The sequence below is a fragment of the Atta colombica genome, unplaced genomic scaffold, assembly GCF_001594045.1.
Source record: "Atta colombica isolate Treedump-2 unplaced genomic scaffold, Acol1.0 scaffold141, whole genome shotgun sequence".
Classification (NCBI taxonomy): domain Eukaryota; kingdom Metazoa; phylum Arthropoda; class Insecta; order Hymenoptera; family Formicidae; genus Atta; species Atta colombica.
Window position 1 is genome coordinate 948,615 of NW_017259230.1, and position 10,987 is coordinate 959,601.

General features: G+C 28.7%; 1 protein-coding gene across 1 annotated transcript in view; it reads right to left on the bottom strand.

Annotated features, from left to right (window-relative positions):
* LOC108684865 overlaps positions 1-10,987 on the bottom strand; it is a 16,038-nt gene extending 5,051 nt beyond the window's left edge. Inside the window, exons 1-8 of the mRNA XM_018189389.1 lie at positions 10,796-10,987; positions 7,321-7,401; positions 5,909-6,168; positions 5,306-5,525; positions 4,564-4,712; positions 4,256-4,479; positions 400-553; positions 113-265 (exon numbers count right to left, since the gene is read on the bottom strand). Of these exons, the coding sequence (XP_018044878.1) occupies positions 113-265; positions 400-553; positions 4,256-4,479; positions 4,564-4,712; positions 5,306-5,525; positions 5,909-6,168; positions 7,321-7,401; positions 10,796-10,987 (1,433 nt within the window). The remainder of the gene's footprint in view (positions 1-112; positions 266-399; positions 554-4,255; positions 4,480-4,563; positions 4,713-5,305; positions 5,526-5,908; positions 6,169-7,320; positions 7,402-10,795) is intronic.

Genomic DNA, 10,987 nt, shown 5'->3' on the forward strand with positions numbered 1-10,987 from the left:
AAATATATATATACATATTAGGTTCTATATAAAAAAATTATTTAGAATTAGCCATTGTTTTTAAATGAACTACTTGCGAACTAAGCAGATCTATGTTCATGATTTATGATACCTGGGCCCAGCGGCAAATCCGACGGGCAACACGGAGGCTCCTAACACTGCAGCAATCCTGATTAATCCATTGTTCGAGTTCGATTGTGCAAGTTGTTGAGGAAAATTGACCAAAAAGGTGGCGAATAGCACTGGTATCATCATCATGGCTTGACTTCCGAGTCAAGACTGGGAGGACGAAGACATTCAAGGCGAAGCCTAGGATAACGGAACCTTGTTCGAGGTCACGGCATACTTTTCATTGTGCGTGTGTGCATGTATCGTAAGTAACGTACGTTCGCCTGGTACAGGCGACTTTTTTGCAAACTCATCGCGTCATTCGAGTTCAATACCCTCTGTGGATGAGAAGCGAGGCTGAAGAAAGTAGAGAGAAAGGGCCTTCTCCATAATAAATTATTTCGAAAATCTGAGGAGAGTCTTCTAAGATACTTCTCCGAGCCAACTATAAGTAATTATTTATAAATAGTTTTTTATTCGAGTCTTGTTTTTCGATAAATTAATTTTTTCGAATTTTGAAATATCACAGAAAATTAGCAACTCAAATTTTCAAATGTTATTTTTATAGTTAAATTAATGGAACTATTTTTAAAACTTATTAGAAATTATATTTATGCCAAACCTATAAAACTATTGGAGGTACAAATGGAACTTGCATTAAAATTTGCGATGCAGAAAGATGAAATATCAACTTCACACATGTCTCGATTTATGGATCTGTAAAATTAGCATGACATTCTATTAATATAAAAAGAATAATGACAGTTTTAATATCTCTCTCTCTCTCTCTCTCTCTCTCTCTCTTTCTCTCTTTTCATAATTCTAGAGTTCCTTGTAAAAATGAAAAAGCATTATACTAAAAATGAATATATACTAACTTCGCAAATCTAGCACGACATTTACTTTTCTAAAGTACAAGAAAACGATAAATATTATTTTTAGTAAGGGAAACCGGGGCTGGTTATTATGGAGTTAATTGTCAAAATATTTATAACTCAAACAGGACAGAAAATAGCTCTTTTTTTTACTGTTTACTTAAATTGCTGATGTAATTTTAATTTGTTGTGTAAAATAATTTGCACCATAAGCATTGTATGTTATTTTATTTACGAACATGAGTTTTTAAGAACATGAAGTTGGTGTGTATTTTTCTTATCATCTATTTTGTTGTCTGACAAGTCTTTGGCATTATTAATCGCGATCTCTGTATTCATAGATAATAATATGTCTTAGAAGATCTGTTCTACAATTAATTAATCATTATCCTGACAAAATTTATGAATACAATCTTTCTTATTAAAAATTGTTTTATGTGATTATGTAATATGTGTGAAATTATGTGAGGTAGATTGATCAAAATGAGACGAGGTGACAATTAATTTTAATATAACACATTTTCAGAAAATATACTTACAAATATATGAAATATATTTCATATAGATTTATGTTTTTTCATTTTTCATATAGAAACTACGGTACAAAAACAAATTACATATTTTATAATTAAACTAACTATTTTATTTGTATTAATACCATAATTATTATTATTTTTTAAAATATAGAACTGATATTAAAATAAAAATTGTATTTTTTATATGTATTGCCTATAACAAATATGCTATTATCAATCTTAGAACATATGACAATCAACTCAGAACACGGAGTTGTTAATTGTCACATTTTCACAGCTTCATAAATAATTTACGATATGATGAATTCACGAGTAATATTTTTTAATATCTAAAGGATGTAGGTATATTATAACGTATATAATATTTCAAAATCCGGCATTCATTTTTTTCTAAAAATCACTAATCAAAAACTATGATCTCGGTCCTTCCTTATTCGAATGTTTCATTAGTACTACTCGAATTCTATCAATAGAGTAAGATTAAATAAGATAGTCATCTTTAAAGTGCAAAAAGCATTATTTTAATTTTTGTTATCTTTAAGTATTACATTGATATATGTTTTTCGAATATCGGAAATAATATCATATATAATATATATAATTTGAAAAGCTATGTATCGACGCCTGAACTGTAGAAGGTACTATATCGAGAAAAATATGAAGAAAGATATGTCAAGAAATGAATAAAAAGTAGTTTTGCACAAGGCGTGAAGATTGGTCTATGTACACATATAAAGTACGGTTCATATCGAGAAAGCAAGAAGAACAGTTCAAGTAGCATGAAATTAAAGAAAAAGTTAGCACAATATATATTTTCTTCTCATAAATTTTATAGTAGTGAAAACGGGAATTGTCTTGATTCTCGATCCTTTTTCGTATTTATTTATCCATATATTATTTAATTTTTCGTAACTAAATTGTGTAATTTATGAATAGTGAATATAACGTTATATGAACCTTTCTTTAATTCAATGCGGCTTGAATCATTCTTCTTTTTTTCTCGATATAAATCATACTTCGTAGGCGTTCCGACATAGACCGGTCTTCACGCCTCACGTGAAATAGACCACTTTTTATTCATTTCTTGACACAGAATAATTTTCTTTCATACAAAGAATTTTCTTTGACAAAGAAGAATTTTCTTCATTTTTTTTCGATATAGCACTTTCTACGGTTCAGAGGCGTCAGTATATAATTTCAAAATAGTTATCATTTTTTATATATTTTAAACAAAAAACAGTATGATACTTTTTCTTCAAGCTTCTATATTTAAAGTGTATAAAAAATAATTGTTGAAATAGTAATTATTGGAATTTTTAATCAATCAATCAAATTATATTGGTAGAATTCGAATAGTAATTAACAAGAATTGTTGTCAAAAGTAGTAATTTATTCGTTTTCTTGTATTTTAGAAGGGGAAGTATCTAAGTTCACGAAATAACATATCATATTTTCATTGTTTGTTTTTTCTTTTATATAAAAAAAGGCAAAACTTTTTTTATTTTTATAAGGAATTGTAGAGAGAGAGAGAGAGAGAGAGAGAGAGAGAGAGAGAGAGAGAGAGAGAGACAGAGAGAGAGTGCTTGGAATTATCATTTTTTTTATATTAATAAAAATGTAGTGCTAACAGATTCTATGTAAAAAAATATGTAACATAAAATAAAGAAGAATTTTTGGTCTTGACTATATATTTATTTATTTATTTATTTATTTATTTAGTTACGAATAATATAATACAAATATTATACACGACTGCAGCTATGTATTTACAAATAAATATTTGGAGTTCAACACTGCTTGTCAATTTTCGGCGATAGGAACTCTTAGAATTCAGTCTATTCGTTGCATTACATTGAGCTAGAACAGCGTTCATATAATTATACCCCATTATGTAAAAAAGATGTCCAAGAGTTTGTAAAATTTTAACTAATATCGCTATTTTCTTATTCACTATTCGTATATCTTATAATACTAAGCTCACTTTGTACATTCGATCTTCCAACATCCTTTGTCTTCGCACACATAATTATTTATAACAAAATACTATTTACAAAAATACTATTGAACATTTAATTAGCATACGAATCAATGTTTTCAATGTATGCATTTGCATTTATATATTTTATCTCTTTTGTTGACAATTTCGCTTAAGGAGAAAACTGCTACTCTAAGATTCAGTTTAATATTAACAAATGTATGTAATATCAATTATGTGATCTAACAAATTTTATATCAATATTTTTCTCTTTCATATAAAATTGTTCCAAAAACATAGTATTGTGTCAATTAGTTTTAAAAATATATTCACTGAATCTTAAACTATTTATCCATGAAATTTACAATTTATTTTATTCTACAAATAAATTTTTAATTTGTGGTCTTAATTTTTTAAAGAATCATAAATTCTATTATATTTATCTGTTCGCCATTTTTATAAAGTGTAAAAAATTTTCTTAAAAATCTTTGTCGTTAAATTTTTGATAAATATAGATAGTATGTGTGTCAGGAATGCCAAGATGATTTGTTTGCCTTCATAGCAACAAAACGAATGATATCCGATTCACCCTTCATGTATGCTGTTGAAAGCGGAAGATCACGCTCTCTCATGAGAGTAAGTAAAGTCCCTGAGTTATTCTTGCTAAGTTAAGCAAGAAAAAAAGTTCTATCAAATTTGTTAGGAGATTATCTAGCTTTTCTGAATCACGTTTGCTTTCTCGCATTTTGTGTTTTGCGTACTCGCATTCGCATCTTGTGTTTTTGTACTCGTGTTAACATTTATGTTCGTTTCGTTGACCCACAGTAGATTGTCTGTAGAGTGACTATGGTGTCTGTATTCCAAGCTAGTCTGCACTTGATCCATTAGTTTATTTTGCAATTGCTGCTTCAGGATGTTTTCCTTTATCTTCTCCGACAAGCCCTCCTCCATCTTACTTTTTTTTCCATTCTTTATTCGATTTCGTCTAAATAAATATATAATAGGAATAGAACAGAAGAGTCCCACCATTAAAAATATAAATATTAAAATTTTCGGATCATTGATGTACTTATATAGGTCCCAGATCGATATTTTGGGACTTTTGCAATCGCCAGTGTCGACAATGATCGGGTAGCTACCGGGACCGTCGTTAGTGGCTATTCTGACCAAATATTTACCGCACGGCAAGGAAATTTGTGCCGATTCGCTGTCTGTTACCTGTAGTAGAAACAAGTTTCAATATTATACATGCACGAATTCGAATTATTTTAAATATCTGGTTTTTATTTTGGTTTTGACATTACTTATATAGAAAGTATAGTTTTATTCGTTCGCAAAATATTCAATCTAAACAAAATTTATAAAAATATATTTAAAAATGCACGAGATATTTTGTTATTGAAAAGAAACAGTTTTTAAAATAAATTCTAATATCACTGATATATTGCTACTAATTTTTATTATTTTATTATTTCGTTACTAATACTTCTTTTTTGTCTTTTTAGTTAGAATTCTTATTAAATTTCTGCTTTTTGAAATTTAAATATTATCCATTGTCAGAAAAATATCATTTTACTGAAAATTGTAAATATATGAAAGAAACAATAAACAGAAAACTATTGTAGTAACTATTGTGTACTATAAATGTATTTGTAAGAAACTTGATTCTATTTGATAATACCTTTTTTATTTCTTTAACTAACTTGTAAAGGATTTGAATTTATTTAAAAGTACAAAGTCTCGAAACAGTTGTAAAGAGGTTGAAATTGCATCAAGTCAGATTCGAATTCACTTGCGAAATATTTAATTACCTGGTTGCCCATAATACCGTCTCCCGTCTCCTGCTGCCAGGTAACGACGAAAGACGATTTATACTGTTTCTCTTTCACAGACTGGCGCTTAAAATAATTTGAAGTAATCCTTTCGCGTTGATCCTTCAGTTGAATTTGCCAATCCTCCCATGTAATATAGGCCTGGTAGAGAGGGCCACCGGCTTTGAGTAATTGTAGTTTTGGCCACCACTTGTCCCAACTATAATAATAATAATGATTTTATCAATAATACAAATAAGTAAGAGAAAGGAAGTTTAAAGATATCTTGTTTAAAAATTATGAAAGTAATTTTTGAAAGAAATGCTGTTTCGATTATAATATTCGGACATAATATTCTTTTGAAACAAACTCATCACAAACAACGATAATAATAATCACAATATATTGTTTTTTATTTTATGTTGTGAATATTAAACCTTTAGACTCTAACTGCTTTGAAACGTTTCTGTCAAATATAAAATTTATCTCTGTTTAGATTTTTTGTATTCTCATTTGAAATTATTTTCTTACTATATTATTTATATTATTTTTTTCTCTCTTTGTAGAAGTATTGTAAAGATCATATTAAAGAAGATAAAATACCTGTAGTGTTTGACCACGCCATCATCCGTGACGACGATGATCCAGCCGCCAGGTATCATTGCAGGCTGTTGTTTTGCGTAGAAATAATTTTCTTCTTCCCATATTCCTTTCTCATTTTTTTGCATTATTACGGCAATGTCATAGTTATTTATATGGAAAGTTTTATTTTCTTCAGGAGCTGGTAATTTGGTCGGCTCATATTTGTCTTCCTCCGTACCACGTGTTTGATAAAACGTGTACGCAGTTTTGCAACCTTGGATCTGAAACAGAAAGATATTATATTATAAGATTACAAAAAAAGTGCATAAGGAATGTATAATTTATATTATACATTATGACATCAATTTGCATGTGAGATAATAAGATAAAGTTTTATACATATATGTATATATTAATTGAATTTTTTTTCTATCGATTACCGAATCAATTACTTTATGTGATTATGTAACATTTAATAAATCTTAATTTTTTGTAGGATAATTAAAATTAAAAAAGATAGATAGCAAGAAATAAATAATTTTTTTCCCTAAATATTGAAAAAAATCTCAGTTGTTTTTACTGGAGCTAGCATTATCCGTACATTGGATCTCCTTGGGAAATTGACAGGTAATCGTTTTCAAGGATTTTGTCCTCTACTATATTTTATCTTTATTGTGTGAGATCATTCTTTCTTTCCGGTAGAATCGAAAATCCTCAAACGACAATCGAGATTTTCCTCACGCTTGGACGATTAGCCCCTTTGCCCCAAGACGTAATGAAGGACTAGAAAGATCGACCTAAGTTACCTGCGCACTTATAAAAGGTTCGGAAACTCGAAGCCGCGATCAAAGATGACGATCTGCGCGTAAATCCGTTTCGAAAAGATTTCAAAAAAAGATATAGCTGCAGTATGAATGGTGTCTTTCAAATTCCACTTGATTGTATATTATATTATTTACATTTTTATTACAACAAATATTATATAAAAATATTAAGAATAATGTAAAAAATATGAAATTATATATTTTTATTGTATTCTAATAATATTTTTATACATCTAATATTTGTTACAATAATAATTTACGTAATTTACATAATTTTTAATTAAATAATTAAAAAAAAGAAGTAAAATATGAACAAAATATAATAAATATATGTGTAAAAATAGACAGATTAAATAAAATATATAAAAGAATTAAGTATATATCTACTACATATATTATGTAGATATATTTAATTCTTTCATATATTCTATATTAAAAATTTCACATTTTGTTAAACTTGTCAACATATATATATATATATATAAACGAAATGTGAAATTTTTAATCGTATATAGTTTGCCTAAATTAAAATTAAATTAAAAATTGAAATATAATAATTTAAATACCTCAAATTAAATATAAATGGATAAGAACTTTTTTTTTACTTACATGAGAAGTGTGCTTGTATATTCGCGTACAATCGATTTCTTCTTTGTCCCAGAAACTGAAGGTTTCACAAGTATTCCAACACTGAAAAAAGAAATCTAAATGAAAATCTAATTCAATTTTAATAACAAATTTTTTGGATTTACATTTTTTAAAATTTAAAACCTTATTCATAGAAATTATCGAATTTCTGGATTTTTAAATTTCTAAATTCTCGAATTCTTAAATTTTTTTTTAAAGGATTGAGAAGTCTAGGTGGGAGAGATTTAGCGGCAAACAAAAACCTCTCACGGCATGTATGGGATGCACGAGAAGAAAGAGGAGTTACTAAAAGGAGAATGAAGAGGGAAGGTTTGATGTAGAAGAAAGGGCAAAATAAAAAAACGTTGAATCAAGCGATTTAAAGGGAGAGAAGAAGAGATGAAAAGAAGAAGAAAGAGAGCGAACACCGGGAGAAGGTAAAAAAGGGGGGACATGAGCGAAAAGGAAGGAGAACTGAATTAGCTCCAACCTGTTCCGGGCACAACAGGCATCGTCGTTGTCGTTGTCTTCATATTTATTGGGGTACCGACTCTCAAGCGGGCTCGCCCTGTTTCTAAATTCTTTTTGCCCTTTTCTTTTCATAGTCTACCTCCATCTCTCTCTTTTTTTCTCTCTCTTCCGATTCTCGATTACCCTTCTTCGTCGCGCTCTTACTAAGCTCAAGTCTCTACTTCGGAGAAACGAAAGGCCTCGTGATTTCTCGTTAATGACATTTCCCGAAAGTCACGCCGAGATGTTTCCTCACTCCAAAAGAAATTCAGGATATGGATATATTTTCATTTTATTAATTATTTCTATCACGTAAAAAAGGCTAATCACATTTCTGCTTAAAACATATACTGTATGATTTATTTATTTTTTTTTGGAATCGTTAAATTTTCAGTATTTGATTAATTAAAAAGAAATCAAATCCACTTAGTGCGCTTGTCAATCAATAATAATATTTGGGCCTAAATTATCGACTTATATATAATTTTTTTATAATTTCTTTATAAATCATTAAACAAGAGGTGTCATTCTAATCTAAAAATCAATGCTTTATTTATTTGATGGTGACTTGTAAAGTGAAATATATGGACGAAAAGGGTTGTGATTTGTCGAAGGAAAATGAGAACAATAGAGCAAGGTCAAAAATTGTAAGAAATGAAAAATAAAGAAAAAGCATTTGCTAGAAGAAAAAATATGTACACCAATGAAAAATTGTTAAATTAAATTTAACACATGTCCCAATTCACTCAAATTTATGTATTAATTTAATAAATATTTAGAGGATGTGTGTGTGTGTGTGTGTGTGTGTGTGTGTGTGTGTGTGTGTGTGTGTGTCTACGTTATATATATAAAACACAAATATTATTTTAAAAAAATAAATATAAAAAATGTAATATTTATTTATTAGCAAATGGAAACATATTCTTTTTAGAAAAATTAACATTTATATTAAATAAACACATACATACTTTATATTCATTCATTAGAATTTATGTTTTAAAACATATACTTTTATATTATTTGTTCATATTTATATATAAATTATATTATTGTGACATTAACAAGGAGTAGGCAAGAACTAGAAAATCAGTTTTCAATTAATAAAAATTTTGCGAACTTTTTGAAAGATGTTAGACAAAATATTAGACAAAGTATTATCAGTGCATGGACTTTGTTTTCTAATAAAAAATTAATTACGTTATTTAAAACCAGGTTGTGTAGTAGCCCGTATTACTCATTTAAAAAATGAGGGAAGGGATTTTCAACAAAAATCCCCAAAATTTTGGTAAGTAAATCGGGTATGCTTTATCGAATAATGATATTTTAATTTCCGGTTACGAAAATGGATTAATTAAACTGGAAGTCAATTTTTTTTTTTTAATAGAATATATTTTTTTATCACAGATTCGGTTCTACGTAAAAAAAAACATGAAACTTTTATATTTAAGATGTAGGCAGAAGCTTCTTTTATTCCGAAATTTATTATTTCTTCTATTTGTTAAAACAATCATAGTTGTGAAGTGGCCAATCTTTCCTTCGATGTCAGTGTAAGGATTGTCCTTTTTTCTCTCAAAGAGAAGGAGGAGGACGTGACCAACTGTATAGTGTTCGTTAAGAGTTTATTCCCGTCATCTCTGTAGGCTGTTATTCTAATGCGAGATGCTCCCTCGCCCCTGTATTCGTCACAGGGGCCCACGCATAAATTTGTACGTTCGGCCCCCTCGCTCTCATGAGACATAGAATCGATGGATCTCCCGAAATTAATGGACACCCCCTTTAGCATAAAATGAACAACGCCCTCGCGTGTGCGTTGTTGGACGTCCCCCGAATCCCCCCTTCGATTCTCATCCATATGTGCTCAGGGGGTGGCGACCACACCTGGTGATTTTCCACTCTCTCTCAAAATCGACACCTAAAGATTTATCGACACCCTATCCGATTTCCGACTGCAATTGGTACCTTTTTTGTCTGCATGTGTGTGTGTATATATATATGTGTGTAGAGTACACATTACGTTGCACGAACACTTTCTGTTTCTTTTTTAAATAAAAATATCTGTATAATATAGAAAATCTTGAAATATACATTGCATTTTTTATGTATAATTTTAAATAGAGGACAGAAAATTTTTATTTCACTGTGAATTTATTGGAGACAATTAAGCTTATTAATTGATCGATATTATTTTTTATTCATTTTTGCAATTATCGGGGTACTTTTTAAATTCCTGTATGTAACTTGGTTTTTTTTAAATAAAAATATTAATATTGGAATGTTTAAACACTTAAAATTAAACGATTAGTTTGAAATAGAAGAACAATTCTCTTCTCTTGAGTTTATCTCTTTATATCTTCATTTTATACACTTAAAATTTCAAATTTTATTTTAAAAAATAATTAAATAAAATATTTTTAAAATATTACCAAAAGTTTCAAATGGTAGATAATTATTTTTCCGTGGAACTAATATTTTTTTTATTTTTATTTGTTAATAATTGAAGTTTTTGATAAAATGCATATTATATTGTATGAATTTTATGTTATTGGTTTTAAACATCGATTTTAAATATGAAATATCTTGCAATAAAGATATATTATGCATATTACATGCACTTTATAGATAAATTTTGTATTGATTGAATCTCTTAGAAAAATGAAATCATAAAATCTTTAATTAACTTATCGATAAGTTGCATGAAAAATATAATATATTGTTTTATGTTTATGTTTCCTTTTATTTTAATTTCAGTTTTAGAAACAGTACAGTTGATTCATGTTGATTATAAATAAGAAGCATTATTTTCTTTGAAATTTTTCTGAAAGCGACAATCATGTGTAATTATCTCATACATATACTGATTGTGAGTACTTGCCGAAAATTCTTTAGAATAATTTAAAATATTAAAAAAGCTAAAAAAGATGATTTGATGTAAGATGTTCTTAATTACCAAATCACAGTCGTATACTCGGCTGTTGATATTATTTATATTCAAGCAATTGCCATCGACCATGTGATGTCGTAAACATGATGATCGGCACTGAGCGATCTTGATGATCGGTCCAAGATCCAGGTTGGCAGCTACCAAGGCCAAGGTCGCGCAAAATATCAGCGCTGGAAGCCATGCGATCTTCATCCTCAT